Consider the following 21,946-nt stretch of genomic DNA (forward strand, 5'->3'; position numbering starts at 1 on the left):
TGTATGTAAAATTTTAAAAGCAGAGTACCAACACACAAAATTTTTAATCATGTCTATGTAAAATTACACTATCAATTTTGAAAGATCAAATCATATTTCATAATTAACACTTTATCAAGTATCAAAATCATCATTTTAAACTAAGACCCAAGACAAAAGAGACTGAATAAGAGAAACGTTTTACCTTTTTTGTGTGGTGGGGCCAATCCTGGCCACAAATTGCCTGATTTAGGAGGGCTTGCCGATAAACGTGGATTAACACCTTCATTTGATGGAAGGATCTGTGGTGTAGACAGGTCATTCGAATGGACATCAGTGATATATTCTGTAAGATTTAAAATTTGCATTATTACCTTAAATAGTAAAATTATTCTAACTGTCCAATAATGTTAAAGGTTTCTTAATTTGGTATTTTGAACACAATTCATGTTAACAAATGTCAAGTTAAATACTTAAAAAAGTGCTTACTAAGCAAAATAACAGTAATCTTCTACCCAGAAATCCAACTAATTTTTGTTTGTTTGTTTGTTTATTTTGAGACAGAGTCTCCCGCTGTCCCCCAGGCTGGAATGCAGAGGTGCAATCTCAGCTCACTGCAACCTCCACATCACGGATTCAAGCGATCCTTCTGCCTCAGCCTCCCAAGTAGCTGAGATTACAGGCATGTGCCACCAGGCCCAGCTCATTTTTGTATTTTTAGTAGAGATGGGGTTTCACCATGTTGGCCAGGCTGGTCTCAAACTCCTGGCCTCATGTGATCCACCCACTTTGGCCTCCCAAAGTGTTGGGATTATAGGCGTGAACCACCATGCCTAATCCCAACTGTTTATAACACACTACTATTACAGGCAGTTTAGGAAGTGAGCAGTGGAAATACAAAGCCAAAGAGGATCTTGTTTGTCCAAATATAACATTAAAAAAAAAAAAAAAAAGAGGCTAGGCTGGATGGCTAACGCCTACAATCACAACACTGGGAGGCCAAGGTGGGAAGACTACTTGAGCCCAGGAGTTCAAGACCAACCTGGGCAACATCATGAGACTCCATCTCTACAAAAAAATCTAAAAATTAGCTGGGCATGGTGGTGTACGCCTGTAGTGCCGGCTACTCAAGAGGCTGAGGTGGGAGGATCACTTGAGCCCAGGAGGTTGAGGCTGTGGTGAGATGTGATCATGCCACTGCACTCCAGCCTGGGTGACAGAATGAGACCCTGTTTCAGAAAAAAAAAAAAAAAAAAAAAAAAAAAAAGATATTCAGGACAGTTTTTTAGAAGTTCTAAAACCATGTGAAAGAAAAATCGATTATTCTCCCAAACTAACATAATAATCAAAATCAAGAAATGTAGGTATAATCATAAGTTATTTTATTCTTACTGTAATAAGAAACACACCACTTCATCAGGAAAGAATCTTTTTTTAGAATTAAATTATAAGATGAATCAAGAAAATGTAAGAGCTACCTTGATTGTTTGCTTTGGATTCCTAGTGCCTAACATATTCCAGGGCAAGGGAATGTGCTCAGTAACTATTTGAGTGAAGAAAAGAGAATCGTTCATAAGAGATCTTGAAAGGGGATGTACTCAGAAATTTTTCCAGATAATGCAAAATCATTTTTCACATAGGCATTTCTCAATATTTCAACCATGACTAAATCAGACGGCATAATATTGGGAGTGAAAAAACGACTCACTCTAGGACTTTCTGAAGGGAATAAAGTTAATGAGATTTAGATCAGGAGTTGGCAATTTTTTCCTCCAATGGACCAGAGAGTAAGTATTTTAGGTTTGTGTGCCTTACAGACTTCGCCAGATTTTTTTCATCAAGCCCTTAAAATACCTAAAAGCTCAGACTCCTGATTTAGGTCATCCCCTTGTTACTATGTATAAGAACAAACCTGTTACAGAGCAATAAAAGATGAGTATGTCCCTAGTCAGGCTTAACTGGGCTTTTGACAAGAAAAGCCTGGACAGCAGTCAAAGCTGTCTTTCAATACTGATACCTGACATATTTATTCACTAACAACTTCTACACAAGATCAGTATAGTTAAGGAACCTAACACTCCTAGTCTTCCTGATTAGAAAGCATCTGTGCACTTTACGCAAGTGAACCACAAGTCTTCCTATTCTTTCTCAAGAAGAAATTTTGGATTCATTCAAATACCTAAATAAATTGTTTAGTTACTCTCACTCTTCAGTAATTACAGAAAATAAACTTTTTTACATTACATGTCTGCCACTTATTTTAAGATCACATAATTTGAACCTCTAACAGCCCAATTTTGTGTGCTTTGGAAAACTACATACCACATTTTAAGCCAAGATAAGTTAACTCTTGAAGACAGAAATTACAAAGCAATTCAACTTTCATTTGGCCACATGCTCTTTCTCAAAGGAACACTGACTAGTAACATGGCATAATCTATCACAGCAGGGCTCACTATAGTTAATTCAGCTTCTACACTAAAACACATCTGATGTGACTCCAATGACAACAATCTAAATCTACTAGTGTATATAATTAGAAAATTGCAATTTGGGTTATTTGCTTTTTTCCAGGATCGCAACATAATTTGCTTAAAATAAAAGAGAAAATTCTGGGGAGCCCAATTTTTTAGATTACAGCATGACTACACAAAAGACATCTGATGAAATGTTTACTTCAAAAGGAAGATTAATTTCTTATATAATTGACCCAAAAAATTCCTTTTATCCTCGGGTTCTATAATTTTATGACTAATACTCACATGCAAATACTGCTAAACTATAATTCTAATTAGAAATACCCAAAGTAACAATTATTTAAACACCCATGTCTACAAATGAAATACTATCATTTTCATGAACAAACTACTAAATTGTCACCTGAAGCTCTGCTGTGTATTTGCACTTTGACAGTTTCCTGGTTGTTTAAGTCGACTGTTTCAGATATAGTCTCTCTATCTTTATCTAATTCGCCTTCAGAATTTACTTTATTAATCTTATTGCACATCTTCTCTTTTTGCCAATCTTTTGACATTTCTGAATTGCTTTCGTCATCCTGAATTAACATTGTTGTTTCATTATTATCTTCAGAAAAGCATCTAGAGCCATTTTCATTTTCTGCTTTATCACTGCTGCTACAAGATTCACAAGACTGAAAATCTACATCCGACTGGCTCTTGTCTTCTTCCATTGTCTCCTCAGTGGTTATGGTGTGCTGATCTTCTTCTACTTCCATGACTTGCTCTTTCAATTCTTCATGAAGCAGATCCATTAAACATCTAAGGAATTCTTGAGCATCCTAATATATCAGCAACATAATGTTAACCACTTCATTACATGTGTATATAGAAACAAGGGAAAATATACAAAATGTCATTACAAACTTATATATAAACGTACAGCACTATATTGAGAAAATACCAGTTTGGAGAGCATAAGGCACTGGAGAAATGAGATGCATTAACTTCCAAAAAGTTATGTAAATATAAGTTTTCTTTTTTTGAGATGGGGTCTCATTCTGTTGTCCAAGCTGGAGTGCTGTGGCATGACCACAGCTCACTGTAGCCTCGATCCCCCAGGCTCAAGCAATTCTCCCACCTCAGCCTCCTAAGTAGCTGGGACCACATGCACGCACCACCACACCCGGTTGATACATATTTCTAAATTATTTTTAGAAATGATGTCTCCCTATGTTACCCAGGCTGGTCTCAAGCTCCTGGGCTTAAGCAATCCGCCTACCTCGGCCTCCTAAAGTGCTGGGATTACAGGCATAAGCCATCACGCCCAGCCAGATAAAAATTTTAAAAAACTAAACATGATCTAAAGGTCAACTTCCGCTGGATGCAGGGGCTCATGCTTGTAATCCTAACATTTCGGGAGACCAAGGAGGGAGGATCGTTTGAGTCAGGAGTTCAAGATCAGCCGGGGCAACATGAGACATTATCTCTCTTAAAAGGAAGAAAAAAAAAGGCTGGGTACAGTGCCTCACGCCTGTAATCCAAAACTTTGGGAGGCCGAGGAGGGTGGATTACCTGAGGTCAGGAGTTCAAGTCTGGCTTGGCCAACATGACGAAACCCTATCTCTACTGAAAACACAAAAATCAGCCGGGTGTGGTGGCACACACCTGCAATCCCAGTTACTTGGAAGGCTGAGGCAGGAGAATCGCTTGAACGCAGGAGGTGGAGGTTGCAGTGAGCCAAGATTGCACCACTGCACTCCAGCCTGGGCGACAGAGCGAGACTCTGCCTCAAAAAAAGATAAAGATAAAGGAAAGTTGAAAAAATATAAACAATAAACATGAAAAAGGGTTACTATTCTTGGCAAAAGAAAGACACAAGGAGTGATGACCCCAAAAGATAAGTAGACCCCCCCAAAAAAATGGCATTTTCCAAACTTATTTAGATTAAAATTACAAATGAAAAGCAATAAACTAACCTGCTGAGAATACCCCCGAAATGTTGGATTTACAGTTTTAATTCCTTGAAACAGATTAGTAGGCACAACAGATCCTGGCCTGAGCAAGAAAACATTTTTAAAGAGTAATTTTTGTTATTTTTAATTTTCATTTTAAAAATTAACAACCAATAATTCAGTGTTAAATAAACTGAAAATTACGTTTCAAAAAAATCATTCAAAACTGCCTAATATTATGCTTCACAGGCATATCAGAACACCTTATCCTTGATATTTTAAGTGATATTTTACTGCTATCCTCCCTCAGTTAAATGATTATGCTTCACCCCATGACTTTTCAAAAATGCAAATTTCCTGAATAGTTCTAAAACAAAATTATTAACATATTACAGCAAACTATGATCCTAATGCTAAACTTTAGAACAAATAAACATAAGCAGGAAAATACTCATATAGTATTTAGAGTCTGATTTTATCATTGTGAGAATGCCTACTCCTGAATACAAAATTCCTAAGTTCCAGTAATAGCAGCTTTAACATTCCAACACTATATACTATATCCAAATACTTCTAGACTTCTATGACACCTTCATCTGCTTCTAAACTTCTATGACACCTTACATTCAGCTTCAAATGTAACATTCCTGAAACAAAGCTGTCTCTAATCTGTCTCTCTTCTACTTTTTTCCGGCTCCATAAATGGACCTGCATCCTTTAAATATTTATAATATTCATTTAAAAGTTTAATAAAGAAGAAAAGTATATTAAGTTACATACCTGCTTTTATGCCACAGCTCTGTCATTAATTTGAGATAACTTTTACAAATGGCAGGTTTCTTATCTGTTCGAGCTAGTCCTCCACAATCAAGAAAAAACTGTGTCAAAGGTGGGCTAATTTTAAAAAGAGAAAAATGTTAGAGTGGAGTCAAAGCTAATACTGATTATTTCTAGTCATTCAATTAACTGACAACACATACATTCCTTTAGCTGTTATTTCTTTCTTTGATCCTTCTTATAGCTTCACTTTCATTCCTTCATAAAGAGCTCAATCCATTCAAATCAGATTTGGCCCCAGCATATCAAGAGTCCTCCATGCTGCCAGATACACTTTTCAGTCCCCACTCAGTAACATTTGCCACAGACGACCATGCCCTCACTCTTGAACAAACGTTCTCAGTACTATTGTAATGCATTTTCCTACTTTTCCTCTTTAGCTCTTGAAACTCCTTTTCCCTCTTTATTGCTCTTTTTGGCCTCAGACGTGTAAATGTAAGGATTCCTCAGGACTTGATCCTATGACATTTCCCTATATACTTTTTTCCCCTCAGCGATCTAAAATTTTCAACCATATTCCAATGATGGTCAAATTTATATAAAGTCAACCATGTCATCTAAATTTCAGATTTATATGAAATGCCCAAACTAAACAGGATAAAAATTTAACTTTCAAGTGAACCTGCACTTCTCCAGCCTTCTACATTCCATTATTTGGTACTAATATTTGTTGGTGGCTCAAGTTAGCAATTTATAAGGAAGTATAGTCTGTCTGTTGTGAGTTTCATTAGCTTGAGGGAATCTCCATAAATCTATTTATAGGAAACTGACTGGGCAAAGGACCAAATCCTGACCTACATAAACCAAACCTCCTATGAAGGCAGTTAGATAACTACTAAGCCATCTCTTTGCCAAGTGTAATCTTTATTTTATTTTTTTGGTACAGACAGGGCCTTGTTATGTTGCCCATGCTGGTTCCAGAACTCCTAGGGTCCTCAAGCAATCCTCCCACCTTAGCCTCCCAAAGTGCTACAGGGATGAGCCACCACACCCAGCCACCAACGGTGTAATCGTTATCAGCCACATCTTTTTCAACGAAATCAGAGGAATTACAAAGTAAATCAGTGGAAGCAGTATTGTACAGTAATAAACAAAAGATTTACAAAAACAAACATACACATAAAAATCTCAGACTCAGAATTTTGTCCCTGCCAGGCATGGTGGGTCATGCCTGTAATTCCAATACTTTGGGAGGCCGAGGCAGGACATGACTCAAGGACAGGAGTTCAAGACCAGCCTGGGCAACATAGTGAAAACCCATGTCTACAAAAATTTTAAAACATTATCTGGGAGCACTGGCATGCACCTGTGGTCCTAGCTACTTGGCAGGCTGAGGCAGGAAAAACCCTTGAACCCAGGAGTTCAAGGCTTCAGTGAGCCATGATCACTCCACTGCACTCCAGCCTGGGTAACAGAGTAAGACCCTGTCTCTAACTTAAAAAAAAAAAACAACAACAACGAAAAAAAACAGAATTCTGCTAGTACTTACTAGCTGGTTATATTGGCAAAGTTATTTAAACTTCTGTGTCTGGTTTTCTTATCTGTATAAAAATAACAACAGCATCAACCTACAGCTCTCTTATCATAGGATTGTACTGTTAAACTTTGAATCTCCTCTCCCTTTCTCTAGATACTCTACCCACATCCTATCAATCAATCACCCTCCTAAAAATGTTTATCTCCAATTCCTTCACTCTTTTCCTACCACCCTAGATGATGTAAACTATCACTACTTCTTGTCTAAATCATTATCACAGTCTCCTAACTGGTCTTTCAAATTCCACTCTCTTCCCCCTCCAATTCACTGTCCACATAGCAACCACAGTAATATTTTAAAAATATAAGATAGATTATTAGCTACCCTACTACACAAACACTTCAATGGTATCGTACTACTATGAGAATAAAGACCTACATCTTTAATGTGGTCTACATAACCTAGACCCATGTCATTCAGCCCTATGATTACTGTACCCCATGACACAGATTTTCTCCCAGTTCCTCAAATGTGTCAAGCTCTTTCCCACCCCAAGGCTGCTTACAAGGAGCATTCTGCTAGGAATGCTCTCCTCATCCTTTCAAACAATCAACTCATACTCATTCCTCAAGTTTCAGAGTAAATGTCTTTTTTTTTTTTTTATGGAGTCTCACACTGTCACCTGGGCTGGAGTGCAATGGCATGACCTGGGCTCATTGCAACCTCCACCTCCAGGGTTTACGTAATTCTCCTGCCTCAGCCTCCCGAGTAGCTGGGATTACAAGTGCACACCACCAGACCCGGCTAATTTTTTTGTATTTTCAGTAGAGACAGGGTTTCACTATGTTGGCCAAACTGGTCTCGAACTCCTGACCTCGTGATCCACCCGCCTCAGCCTCCCAAAGTGCTGGGATTACAGGCATGAACCACCACGCCTGGCCTAAATGTCTCTTCTTTAACGTCCGAGCACAGTAGCCCATGCCTATAATCCCAGCACTTTGGGAGGCCGAGGGAAGCGAATCACTTGAGCCCAGGAGTTGGAAACCAGCCAGGGCAATAAGGCAAAACCCCATCTCTACAAAAAATTTAAAAATTAGCCAGGTTTGGTGGCATGTGCCTGTAGTCTCAGCTACTCAGGAGGCTGAAGCAGGAGGATCACACAAACCCAGGAGGCAGGGCTGCAGTGAGCCAAAATCGTGCCACTGCACTCTAACCTGGGCAACAAAGTGAGACCCAGCCTAAAAAAACAAAAAAGAAAAAAAAGTCTCTTCTTCAAAGATGTGTTCTCTGATCACTGAATAAAAATTAGGTTATCTTTATTTCACAAGGTTATGAAACAGAAAACTGAAGGCAAAATATTTATGGAGGGTTATGTCTAAATAAAAATTAGATTATTTTGGGAAGAAGTACAGCTTTAATATCCCTAATACAAAATACAAAATTCAAAATGCTCCAAAATCCAAAACTTCTTGAATGCCAACATGATATTCAAAGGAAATGCTCATTGGAGGATTTCAAATATTGGAGTTTTGGATAAGGAATGCTCAACCAGTAAGTATAATGCAAATAAATACTCCAAAATCTGAAACACTTCTGATTCTCAGCATTTCATATGAGGGATACTCAACCTGTAGACATATGTTCAAATCTCCAATCACTGCTCTGTAAATTTAATCCAGGGGAAAGGGTAATGTCAAAGTCAGTGATTTCTGAATTTTGGTCCCGACTCAATGCATCTGAATTTAAAGGGTAATATCACCTGACTCAATGCATCCAAACTTAAGAGTAAAAACACCTGACATATCGATTTTGTAAGACTATGATTAAAAAAAAATCTAACTCCTTTATTAAAGGCTTTCCATCTACAGAAAATGTAAAATATTTTCCTAAGATCTCTGAATTAAAAGTGATCTGAATAATTAGTTGACACTCTTCATTTTCTAGATGTAAGAAACAATAACTTGCTCAAAGACACACAACTACCCAGGGTTTACACAAGGACCAGCAGCCTCAAGAAACTACAGGTATACATAGAGTAACATCACTGGGACAAGAATGGGTTATGTCCCAAACCAGATTCTTGCCTGTTCTACCTTGAGAGTTAGTCAACTACTATAGTTGCATGGTTTTCTGCTCAAAAAATAACTTAAAAAATCATATAAACAAAACAAAATTAATTTCTCTATTTACCAATTAGAAAGAGCCTGCAAAGCTGCATTCATGTAACAAGTATTTCCAATATTTTTCAAACCTGTAAGACCTATTAAGAAAAAATATACATGAAGTCATCATTCAATAATGCAAAATGACTCAATTTTAGGGATCATTAATATGGTTCCCAAATGATATTAAGGACCATAGAAATACAATATAGCAACTTGAACAATTCAGAGAGGTCACATTTTGGGAAGCCTTACAATCACCAAAATTTTGAGTTTTACATAAATTCAAGGATTAAACAGTTCAACCTTTGAAATTTGCACAGGAAGAATAGTCTTTCCTATTAACATTTAAGACTACATGTTTTTAAAAAGCATTAAGTGAGACTTTTACATTTCTTATTATAACTAAAGTTTAATTATTTCGAGAAAATAGTTTAATGACAATGCAAAAAATCTCACATCATGATAAATGATAAGTAAACAAGCTTTTCCTTTCCATTTCAATGTATTGCATTGAAAGTAGTATTTATGCCGGGCGCAGTGGCTCACGCCTGTAATCCCAGCACTTTGGGAGGCCGAGGTGGGTGGATCACGAGGTCAAGAGATCGAGACCATCCTGGCTAACATGGGGAAACCCCGTCTCTACTAAAAATACAAAAAATTTGCTAGGCATGGTGGCGGGCGCCTGTAGTCCCAGCTACTCGGGAAGCTGAGGCAGGAGAATGGTGTGAACCCAGGAGGTGGAACTTGCAGTGAGCCGAGATTGCACCACTGCACTCCAGCCTGGGCAACAGAGCAAGACTCCATCTCAAAAAAAGAAAAAAGTAGTATTTATTAGGTTGAACCATAGGAAACTGCTGACAATCTACAAAAATGGCAATTTCATATGGTTCAAGCTAATACGAAAACGAGACATTGAATGACTGTTATCTCTTCCATATATAGTCAAGTTCACTTTCATCAGTTTACTTTCATTATTAAAAGATGAAATAAATACTATAAAAAAATTACAAATGCTATTTGGATTTGGAGCAAAATGAAGAAAATTTAAAATTCTAAAAATCTCTAAAACAAGACTGAATTACCACTTATTGATAAGTATCCAGTAAAATTAATAGTGTGAGCTAAGTTAATGGGTTAAAACTGGGAAATACATAAAATATTTATAAATTATCTCTAGTCATGTTAAGCTTAAACCAAAGTGTTAATTTCCAGATAATTATCTAACTATACATTCAATATACCACTAGTATCAATTATAAAACAGAAAATTTTAAGGTTATACTAAGAACAGTGGGCCTAAAAGAATATGGAAAATCCAAACAGACTGGTTCTCAATTTAGGGGAAAAAGGGAGAAATGTATCACCTGATTCTTTTTCCAAATGTTTTCCCTGGAACTTCTGCTAAGGGAACACCTTAATACCTAATACCTCCCCATCACTGACAATAGAAAAATGAGAAACACTGTTCAAACAGACCTCAAAAGGCAAGTTAAGCAAAAAGATCATAAGGCTCAACTGCAAACGAGTAAGTAGGATCCTACCTGTGGTAAACTGACACCAGAGATATCAAAAGTTTGTTTTGCAAATAAAATTTTACTAGGCCAAATTTCAGAGTCCTTTTGTTTTAATTATCAAGCCTGTTTTACCTCCACATTTTGAAACTTTTACATTATACGGTTTTCTAAAGAAATGGGCAGTGCCATACAAAGAAGTATTACACAGGATTAATTTACCTCTTGCCCTAAGTTCATCTTCTTCATCCACTTCTATATCCAGATCATCAAATACGGCAACCAGAGGAGTTTTTAATGTTGTATTACTGGGTATTTTAAAATCCTTGATAACAAAAAAAGATAGCACACTTGAACAAATCCTTAAATTTAAAAAAAGTTTTAATTGTAACTTACATAACATCTATACCATAAAAATTATTGAGATGCTATTTTAATAGTGGAACCATAAGAATTTGTGGTATTAGCAATTAAACTTACATTCATATTTTGAAGGAAATAAAACCCTAGGTAAAGCATGTCGGCCCCGCTTTATTAACATATATATTTGAGTTAAAAAGGCACTTTTTATAACTGAATTTTCTGAATTAAAACTCCACAATAACTGCAATTATGTGACAGTAAACCATAGCTAAAAAGATCTCTGAAGGATACTATCCTACACTGTCTTCTCAGATCTAATTTTCAGTAGGGAAAAAGGCAAAAGTTTTTCATCATAACACATTATCTATAGACTCCTACAATCTCTCCTGATACTTATTACTGTATTTACTTTGCATGCTTTTTTTTTTCCGAAACAGAGTCTCACTCTGTTGCCAGGCTGGACTGCAGTGGCACGATCTCAGCTCACTGCAACCTCCACCTCCTGGGTTCAAACGCTTCTCCTGCCTCAGCCTCCCGAGCAGCTGGGACTATAGGTGCACGCCACAACGCCCAGCTAATTTTTGTATTTTTAGTAGAGAGGGGGTTTCACCATGTTGGCCTGAATGGTCTTGATCTCTTGACCTCATGATCCGCCCACCTCGGCCTCCCAAAATGCTGGGATTACAGGCGTGAGACACCACTACCGGCCTGCACACTTTTATGTATATTAAATAGTTCAAGCATTTACTTGAAATAATATTCTAATATTAATTTCCAACAATTGGCTTGACTCAGAGGTTGCAACTGATAACCTGTTAGCCAAATGCTAGTAAACACTTAAAAAAAAAAAAAAAAAAACTTTGAGCTAAAGTTTAAAAAATTCGGATACGACAAACAAAAATCAAAATTTGAAAGTTATCTTGTAATATCAGAAGATTGAACTACAATTAACCAACATTCAGCAACCCCCAAACAGAGAAGGAAACTGAATAGCAGCAAGAATTTGGCATGTACTCTGGTTCTCCAAGTTATTATAGCCTTACTTTACCTCTAAAATGCAGGCATATGCAGTAATTCCCAACCATTTTACTTTCCTGACATCTGTAGAGACTGGACATTTGAGTAGACTTCATACTCTCACTTTGTTTTTATAAAGTAACTGCTTTTAAAAAGATACATGCTCACTACAAAATATCTAAATACATAGAAGCACAGACGCTTAAAAGAAATCATCTGAAATTTTACTATCTAGAAAAAATATCTATTTGAAAAATCTTATTAATATTTGTATGGCTTCCAATATTTTAGTATTTTGCAAATATTCTGTGGTAAACTGGATTCAAACAGCATATAAGTTTTGGACCACTAAAGAAATCTATCTGAACCACTTTTTTCTTCTGAATAATTTCTTCAACAATGGGATCATAAGGAAGTTGCATGAAATTAAGTTTATGCCTTTTATGTGTTAACATATTTAAAAGTCATCAGAAAATTATTAACAAGCCATCAGGAAAGTATCAGTATACTTATTCTATCAGATTCAACATTCATTAAAGTTTGTAATCTTGATCTTTTCTGGCAGAAATAGCAACAGATAGCTTATTTAACTTACTTCTCTAGTAAGTGATGCTGATAATTTTGCCTTTATAGATTATTAGTTCCTTGTGTGATTAAACTTTAGTCATAACATTACACTTTTTTCTTTTTTAAAATTTTTCTACTTATTACCATTCAGCTATCTTCAGTGGGACAAATTTTTGTTAATAATGTAAGAGGATTCAACAAAACTGCCATTTTCATACTATCCGGACTTTTGAAAAAGACTAAACATGTTTGTGAATGATAAATAAGTGCGAGAAACAGTAATGGTTATAATTAACGAGCCATTCAACTGAGAAACTGAAAATGCAAGAAAGTATTCTTTGACTAAAATCTAGCCACCTTTCACGTGTAAGGCAAGCAAATTTATTATCACAAATATCTACCATAAGAATGTGATACAAACATACAACAGAAAAACCTGAGAGTTGGTATCAATGAACAAGTACAGAAATAATGTGATTTCTATAATACACATGAGGAAAAAAACTTGCTGTTAATCAAATCTGATCAAATTCTGATCAATCGATGATCTGAATAAGAAGCCAACTATTCTAAGTTAATTTCCTTTCTCCTATTTTTCTATGACTTAAGAATTCTGAAAATTAAGTGATAAATTCTGCGAGCAAACCAATACATTTTCTAAGTCTCTTGATCCAAAAGGAGAAAAATCTTTTTTTCTTTTTTTTTTTTAGATGGAGTCTCGCTCTGTCACCTAGGCTGGAGTGCAATGGCACGGTCTCAGCTCACTGCCAGCTCTGCCTCCCAGGTTCACACCATTCTCCTGCCTCAGCCTCCAAAGTACCTGGCACTACAGGCGCCCGCCACCATACCCGGCTAATATTTTGCATTTTTAGTAGAGACAGGGTTTCACCGTGTTAGCCAGGATGGTCTCGATCTCCTGACCTCATGATCCAGCCACCTCAGCCTCCCAAAGCGCTGGGATTACAGGCGTGAGCCACCACACCCAGCCCAAAAGGAGAAAAATCTTTAACCAAAGACTGATGCTAAGCTTTATTATATTCTACTTTGTTTTCAATAATAAGTAAAATGTTCACAGTAATACAAAGGGGATGGGGGGAGGAGAGAACGGGGAAGAGAGCTGAATTAGTAACTGCCATATATTATCAAAGAAGGCCCACCACCTTTCTTGGAATCAAACTTACCAGAAAAAGATAAAGACTACTTGAGTCATTTTTTTAAAAAAAACTTTAAAAATTCATTAGAGGCTTTTCCATCTTCAGACAGGTGGGCTTCAATCTCACCCTAATCTATCACTCTAAGCAACACAAGAAAGGGGAGCATGAGTGCTTTATTTGAGAGAAAAAAGGCACATTACAGAAATTTTCAAAGTACAGGTTAGGCAGTATTCCTTTTTAAAATTTCAGCTACATGACACATTCTGAAATTATTACCCGAATGTTTTACAGCTTAACTAAGTGGATCTAGATTATTACCTGGACACTGTTTTCTTGTATTTGGTGAGGTTGTCTTACCTGAGGCAATGAAGGCTGAGTTCCTAATTTCCTATCCAAAAATACTTCTTTGCTGCAAGCATAACACCATACTCGAAGAGTGGTAAGGTTCACAGTCAGATAATGCTTTGTCTCCTATATAATTTCACAGTAGAGGGAAAAGAGGAACCAAAATTACATATACTTGAAAATACTTCTTCAAAAGATAACAGAAGATAAACTGCTGGCCTTTGATGCGTAACAATATACTCAAAAGCTAATTTAGAACACAAAAAAAACTTTTTAGATAAACTTCTAAGGTATAATAAACAGTAACAACATCTAAGCCTACTCTAGAAATTACTCTGCTCCTTCCTTCCTTCCTTCCTTCCTTTCTTCACTCCTTCCTTCCTTGCTTGCTTTCTCTTTCCCTCTCTGGCCCAGGCTACAATCTACTCCCCTTGCTGCTGCCCGCGCCGCGGACTGCCTGGGACTGCCGGCGCACGCGACCACTGCCTGCCTTTTCTCCTTTCGCTGCAGGCACGCGTTCGCCATCTTGGCCACGCTGGTCGCCAGCTCCTGACGCCGAGTGCTCTGCCCGCCTCAGCCTCCCCAGGTACTGGGACTACAGACGGAGTCTCGCTCACCCAGTGCTCGGTGTTGCCCGGGCTGGAGTGCGGTGGCGTGGTCTGGCCTCGCGGCAGCCTCTGCCTCCCAGCCGCCTGCCTTGGCCTACCAGGGTGCTGGGATTGCAGCCCCTGCCCGGCCGCCGCCCCATCTGGAAAGTGGGGAGCGCCTCTGCCCGGCCGCCCCGTCTGGGAAGTGAGGAGCGCCTCTGCCCGGCCACCCACCGTCTGGGAAGTGAGGAGCGCCTCTGCCCGGCCACCCACCGTCTGGGAAGTGAGGAGCGCCTCTGCCCGGCCACCCACCGTCTGGGAAGTGAGGAGCGCCTCTGCCCGGCCGCCCCATCTGGGAAGTGAGGAGCGCCTCTGCCCGGCCGCCCCGTCCGGGAAGAAATGAGGAGCGCCTCTGCCCGGGCGCCCCGTCCGGGAAGAAGTGAGGAGCGCCTCTACCCGGCCGCCCCATCCGGGAAGAAGTGAGGAGAGCCTCTGCCCGGCCACCCATCGTCTGGTAAGTGAGGAGCGCCTCTGCCCGGCCACCCACCGTCTGGGAAGTGAGGAGCGCCTCTGCCCGGCCGCCCCGTCTGGGAAGTGAGGAGCGCCTCTGCCCGGCCGCCCCGTCTGGGAAGTGAGGAGCGCCTCTGCCCGGCCGCCCCGTCTGGGAAGTGAGGAGCGCCTCTGCCCGGCCGCCCCGTCCGGGAAGAAATGAGGAGCGCCTCTGCCCGGCCGCCCCGTCCGGGAAGAAGTGAGGAGCGCCTCTGCCCGGGCGCCCCTTCCGGGAAGAAGTGAGGAGCGCCTCTGCCCGGCTGCCCCATCTGGGAAGTGAGGAGCGCCTCTGCCCGGCCACCCATCGTCTGGGAAGTGAGGAGCGCCTCTGCCCGGCCACCCACCGTCTGGGAAGTGAGGAGCGCCTCTGCCCGGCTGCCTCATCTGGGAAGTGAGGAGCGCCTCTGCCCGGCCACCCCGTCCGGGAAGAAATGAGGAGCGCCTCTGCCCGGGCGCCCCGTCCGGGAAGAAGTGAGGAGCGCCTCTGCCCGGCCGCCCCATCTGGGAGGTGAGGAGCGCCTCTGCCCGGGCACCCATCGTCTGGGAAGTGAGGAGTGCCTCTGCCCGGCCACCCACCGTCTGGGAAGTGAGGAGCGCCTCTGCCCGGCCGCCCCGTCTGGGAAGTGAGGAGCGCCTCTGCCTGGCCGCCCCGTCTGGGAAGTGAGGAGTGCCTCTGCCCGGCCACCCATCGTCTGGGAAGTGAGCAGCGCCTCTGCCCGGCCGCCCCGTCCGGGAAGAAGTGAGCAGCGCCTCTGCCCGGCCGCCCCGTCCGGGAAGAAGTGAGGAGCGCCTCTGCCCGGGCGCCCCGTCCAGGAAGAAGTGAGGAGCGCCTCTGCCCGGCCACCCACCGTCTGGGAAGTGAGGAGCGCCTCTGCCCGGCCGCCCCGTCTGGGAAGTGAGGAGCGCCTCTGCCCGGCCGCCCCGTCTGGGAAGTGAGGAGCGCCTCTGCCCGGCCGCCCCGTCTGGGAAGTGAGCAGCGCCTCTGCCCGGCCGCCCCGTCCGGGAAGAAGTGAGCAGCGCCTCTGCCCGGCCGCCCCGTCCGGGAAGAAGTGAGGAGCGCCTCTGCCCGGCCGCCCCGTCCGGGAAGAAATGAGGAGTGCCTCTGCCCGGGGGCCCCATCCGGGAACAAGTGAGGAGCACCTCTGCCCGGCCACCCATCATCTGGGAAGTGAGGAGCGCCTCTGCCCGGCCACCCACCGTCTGGGAAGTGAGGAGCGCCTCTGCCCGGCTGCCTCATCTGGGAAGTGAGGAGCGCCTCTGCCCGGCCGCCCCGTCCGGGAAGAAATGATGAGCGCCTCTGCCCGGGCGCCCCGTCCGGGAAGAAGTGAGGAGCGCCTCTGCCCGGCCGCCCCATCTGGGAGGTGAGGAGCGCCTCTGCCCGGCCACCCATCGTCTGGGAAGTGAGGGGCGCCTCTGCCCGGCCGCCCCGTCTGGGAAGTGAGGAGCGCCTCTGCCCGGCCGCCCCGTCCGGGAAGAAATGAGGAGCGCCTCTGCCCGGCCGCCCCGTCCGGGAAGAAATGAGGAGCGCCTCTGCCCGGGCGCCCCGTCCAGGAAGAAGTGAGGAGCGCCTCTGCCCGGCCACCCATCGTCTGGGAAGTGAGGAGCGCCTCTGCCCGGCCACCCACCGTCTGGGAAGTGAGGAGCGCCTCTGCCTGGCCGCCCCATCTGGGAAGTGAGGAGCGCCTCTGCCTGGCCGCCCCGTCTGGGAAGTGAGGAGTGCCTCTGCCCGGCCACCCATCGTCTGGGAAGTGAGCAGCGCCTCTGCCCGGCCGCCCCGTCCGGGAAGAAGTGAGGAGCGCCTCTGCCCGGCCGCCCCGTCCGGGAAGAAGTGAGGAGCGCCTCTGCCCGGCCGCCCCGTCCGGGAAGAAGTGAGGAGCGCCTCTGCCCGGCCGCCCCGTCCGGGAAGAAGTGAGGAGCGCCTCTGCCCGGCCGCCCCGTCCGGGAAGAAGTGAGGAGCGCCTCTGCCCGGCCGCCCCGTCCGGGAAGAAGTGAGGAGCGACTCTGCCCGGCCGCCCCGTCCGGGAAGAAGTGAGGAGCGCCTCTGCCCGGCCGCCCCGTCCGGGAAGAAGTGAGGAGCGCCTCTGCCCGGCCACCCATCGTCTGGGAGGTGAGGAGCGCCTCTGCCCGGCCACCCATCGTCTGGAAAGTGAGGAGCACCTCTGCCCGGCTGCCCCATCTGGGAAGTGAGGAGTGCCTCTGCCCGGCCACCCATCGTCTGGGAAGTGAGGAGCGCCTCTGCCCGGCCGCCCCGTCTGGGAAGTGAGGAGCGCCTCTGCCCGGCCGCCCCATCCGGGAAGAAGTGAGGAGCGCCTCTGCCCGGCCACCCATCGTCTGGGAAGTGAGGAGCGCCTCTGCCCGGCCACCTATCGTCTGGGAAGAAGTGAGGAGCGTCTCTGCCTGGCCACCCCGTCTGGGAAGTGAGGAGCTCCTCTGCCCGGTCGCCCCGTGTCTGGGTAGAAGCGAGGAGCTCCTCTGCCTGGCCGCTCCATCTGGGAGGTCTACCACGGAGGCCAGAAGCAATGTGGGGGCTGGACGTGGTGGCTCACGCCTGTGGTCCCGGCACTCTGGGGGGCCAGGCGGGTTGATCACTTCGGGCTAGGAGTTCGAGACCAGTCTGGCCAACTTGGCGAAACATGAAGAATACAACAGACAAACCAACCAACCAACTCAGTGACAACAAAACAGGTCTACCCTGGAGTCATACTCTAATTTTTTCTATTTTCCTCCCTTTCTGATCCTTTATCCCACTTTCTTTTTCTTCCTCTTCCTTCTCCCTCTTCTTTGTCAAATAGAGGATTGAGTTATTATCACTGATCCATATAAAGTCCCTCTCTCATTTATTTTAACTCCCACCCCCCATTTCTATTCCCCGACTTCCCATGTGCAACCTTCCTAATATGTTTGATACGCATCTTTTTGTTTGTATGTATTTTTAGAAAATGTTGTTTTTGTATGCAAAAAAAATTAATAAAAATAAAAAAATAAAAATAAAAAAATAAAAAAAAAAGAAATTACTCTGCCATTCTCCCCTCACTATTCATTATACAAAAAGATAAACGCAAGAGTGTAAGACCTTGCTTTGCAGCCTGCAAATAAATATAACACAAGAAAATAATTAACAATATCAAGTAACTATTCTAATAAATCAGAATGGCAAAAGAACACAAATGACATGAGTCAAGGCATAAAACAGCTCTAGCAATACAGAATATATAATCTTGGGAAGATAAAAGTCTAGCCTTTCTCAACCAGAGTTCTGCTACAGAATTAAGCCCTACAAAAAATGATCTGAGTGACTAATTTATGAATTCTCCCAAGGGTGGTACACAGCAAGTACCATCTTAGATGCACAGGAAGAAGCAAATGATATACAATGATGACTTAGAGCTTGGGTATTCAGGCTTAATTAATTCTCTAGAGGAATCCTGGTTGAGAACAGTTGATGCTGTAGAGGTATCAATGTGCATCTTAAAAAAAGTCATTCGAGAAACTTACCATTTAGAATGGGAGCTCTACGTAACACTATAGAAGAGGCATGCCAGAGTTACATGGGAAGTACCAAACAACCGGAGCAAAGTAGAAAGGTGAGTCCAGTTAGGACTATGTGCAGGAAAAGGCAATATGACGTGAGCTGAGACTTAAAGAAGTTAGCCAGGCCATGTCATAAACCTAAGCACCCACTCTCTCTTGGGCTTCAACCTCCTAATATGCCAGCTATCACCTCCAAATATCTGGATATATACACTTTTTTTTTTTTTTTTTTGAGATGGAGTTTCGCTCTTGTTGCCCAGGCTGGAGTGCAATGGCACGATCTCGGCTCACTGCAACCTCCGCCTCCCAGGTTCAAATAATTCTCCTGCCTCAGCCTCCCGAGTAGCTGGGATTACAGGTGCCCACCACCACACCCAGCTAATTTTTGTGTACTTTATTAATAGAGACAGGGTTTTACCATGTTGGCCAGGCTGGTCTCGAACTCCTGACCTCAGGTGATCCGCCTGCCTCGGCCTTCCAAAGTGCTGGGATTCAGGCGTGAGCCACTGTGCCCGGTCGGATGTATACTTTTGAAATCAGTGCTTTCTTAATCACAACCTCATTCTAATGTTCATCCTCCTAGCAATTCCCTTCCCCACTCTTCACAGAGAATGTAAGTGAAGTTTTAACTTAGAGTGCAAATTTGAATTACAACTTGAATTAATAATGTTATACTGGCTTTCCCTTTCCTTCAGGCACTTTTTTAACAAGTCTTCCATTAAATTTTTTATATACATACCTGAGAATGTATGGTGCTGTGATCTACTTGTGATTCACCACAGCCAACATATGAACATCTATTCTATAAATAATTATATAGGAAGAAAAATAAGGTACTTTATAACACACATGTAAATTTATAACAGCATTACAATTACATTTACAATTAAGTTTGGATTACCTGTTTTAAACTCAATGAGTAAATGACTTTCCAGTCATTAAATTTAACTAAATGTTTCCAGGTACAAAATAAAACCAGGATATACTTCTAAGCTAAAAGCTATGTCATTTCTAATAAAAGGCAAGCATAAAATATCTGAGTGATTTACTAAAAACTGCAAAAGCACTACAGATCAATATCTTTCCAAAGTTTAATTTTTGTTATCAATAATGACCTTTTAAAAGCAAGTTTAATTTACAAAAATCACTTTAAGTATCAAAAATTTTCTGGTTATGATTATTCAGATCTAAATTTATTATTATTATAGCAATCTTTTCAGGAAAAAACATACACACACCTCCAGGCATGCCCAAAGATTTGGTCCTCGGACTTTACAATCCTGACAAGTACCCTATAAAAAGAAATTAAAAAGACAACATTGGTTATATTGACACAAACACATACAATTCACTAATGCACTAATGACAGCATACATATTTTTAAAATACTGCTCATAGAGTATTACAGTAATTTATGAAAATTACATATTCAAGAGAAAAGTGAATAGTTTTTCAAGGACGAAAAAACCTGTTTCTTACATGAGATTTCTGCATCAAATCTTCTTTTGTTATTTCACCAACTGAATCCAAATGTGGACAATAATTTCGAAAAGCTGACATTTTGTTAGGAATTTTTTCCTGTTTCCCAAGACTTTCAAAATGAGGTAACACCTATAAGAAAAGTAACACAAAAAAAATAATAAATGCTTACAATGCCTGCAAAGATTCCAAAAAATAAAAAAATTAAAATGCTAACATATTAAAAATGATTAAAAGATAACATTAAGAATGATATGTTTATAAGTTTGCCCTGTAAAGAGTGTATTCTCAAACATAGATGAGTTTTCAGAACTGAAGTTAATTTGAACACCGGAAATTTCTCTACTACATAAACATTTTATTAAAATTGACATCTATAAACAAATGTAAGTTTCTCCATGACTTTTGCTGCTTTTCCCCTCTCTCTCATTTCACTTTTCATAGATAAATAAAAGGGGGGAATATTCAAGTTATTCAATTGTGAAGCATTTTTATCCTTTTTTAGAAAAACAAAATTAATCCTTAGGCTGGAATAGAAGTTGAAAAAAAAAAAAAACTTCAAGTAGAAAGCTTCATTTTTCTACTAATAGGACCCCCTACTGATGGCGTAAATTAAATCATCTGGTATCCTGGACTTATACCAGGATGGGCACTTTATATCAGGGTTTCTTGATCCCGGCACTATTGACACTTAGGGCCAGATAATTCTTCGCTGTGAGGGATTGTCCTGTGCATTGCAGGTTATTTAGCAACATTCCCGCTTCTATCCACAAGAGACAGACCATCCCTGCCACCACTCTGAACTCTGATGACCAGTGTCTCCAGACCGTTTTAAATTATATCCTCCGGGGGACAAAATCTCTCCAGGTTTGAGAACCCCATTTTCATGATCTTTACAATCCCTGAAGTAGGTACCATTATTAGCTTCATTTGCATATAAGGCTAAGAGATGCAAACTTTACTGAATCCACAGTGTTTGGTTCAAGTAAAGCGAGTGATTTCCAAAGGTCTCAAGTCTAATTTGGTATTTCTAGATCTTTTGGTTGTAGCTTTTTAATAACAGGGCTTTTCATGCTCTTAATTCAACTTCGGAGTTTGAGAACACTTTCCCAAAAAAAGTTAAAAACTTGCTAGGACAGAATGAAACAGTTTAAAAGTTTGAACTTCAGAAACACTGTAAATTTAATTTCTTTTGTGGTTTATAAGTTATTCAATAAACCATGCAGGTCTATGTAATAGTTTATAACGATATACAACCCCTTTGTTACCCTATAGCTTATATAAGAGTGTCTGTCTGCCTTTTATTATTTATTTATTTATTTATTTTTGAGACAGAGTTTCACTCTTGTTGCCCAGGCTGGAGTGCAATGGCGTGATCTCAGCTCACCGCAAACTTCACCTCCCAGGTTCAAGTGATTCTCCTGCCTCAGCCTCCCAAGTAGCTGGGATTACAGGCATGTGCCACCATACCCGACCACTTTTTTTGTATTTTTAGTAGAGATGGGGTTTCTCCATGTTGGTCAGGCTGATCTGGAACTCCCGACCTCAGGTGATCCACCTGCCTCAGCCTCCCAAAGTCCTGGGATTACAGGTGTGAGCCACTGCACCTGGCCTCTGTCTGCCTTTTAAACCCATTGCAATAAATTTGCTGAAATATTAACACATTAGTAAATACATTTTTTATTATACTTTAAGTTCTAGGGTACATGTGCACAACGTGCAGGTTTGTGTAAATACATTTTTTTAAGTTAAAAAAAGTTGAACAAAATCAAATCAAATAATTCACTATTACACTGCAACACACAAAATTCCCCAGGAACCACTCTAGGGTTAATAGTGCAAACATTTCTTTTTTCTTTTGAGCAGAGCCTCATTCTGTCACTCACACTGGAGTACAACAGGGCGAACACAACTCACTGCAGCCTCAACCTCCTGGTCTCAAACCATCCTCCTGTCTCAGCCTCCGTGTAGCTA

At 41.8% G+C, this 21,946-nt stretch overlaps 1 protein-coding gene across 12 annotated transcripts in view; it reads right to left on the reverse strand.

Annotated features, from left to right (window-relative positions):
- The window catches only part of USP33 (ubiquitin specific peptidase 33), a 68,993-nt gene that overhangs the window by 30,019 nt on the left and 17,028 nt on the right, over positions 1-21,946 (reverse strand). For 7 of the 12 annotated variants that reach the window (XM_063624105.1, XM_063624096.1, XM_063624104.1 and 4 more), the window contains exons 2-11: positions 19,973-20,104; positions 19,732-19,785; positions 19,233-19,295; positions 13,800-13,952; positions 10,603-10,705; positions 8,895-8,964; positions 5,171-5,284; positions 4,415-4,493; positions 2,860-3,277; positions 185-325 (exon numbers count right to left, since the gene is read on the reverse strand). In XM_063624105.1, coding sequence (XP_063480175.1) covers positions 185-325; positions 2,860-3,277; positions 4,415-4,493; positions 5,171-5,284; positions 8,895-8,964; positions 10,603-10,705; positions 13,800-13,952; positions 19,233-19,295; positions 19,732-19,785; positions 19,973-20,053 — 1,276 coding nt within the window. In that variant the 5' untranslated portion in view covers positions 20,054-20,104. The remainder of the gene's footprint in view (positions 1-184; positions 326-2,859; positions 3,278-4,414; positions 4,494-5,170; positions 5,285-8,894; positions 8,965-10,602; positions 10,706-13,799; positions 13,953-19,232; positions 19,296-19,731; positions 19,786-19,972; positions 20,105-21,946) is intronic. The other 5 variants (XM_063624101.1, XM_063624099.1, XM_063624100.1 and 2 more) reach the window with 1 other exon arrangement.

Source organism: Symphalangus syndactylus, chromosome 12 (assembly GCF_028878055.3).
Source record: "Symphalangus syndactylus isolate Jambi chromosome 12, NHGRI_mSymSyn1-v2.1_pri, whole genome shotgun sequence".
Lineage (NCBI taxonomy): Eukaryota > Metazoa > Chordata > Mammalia > Primates > Hylobatidae > Symphalangus > Symphalangus syndactylus.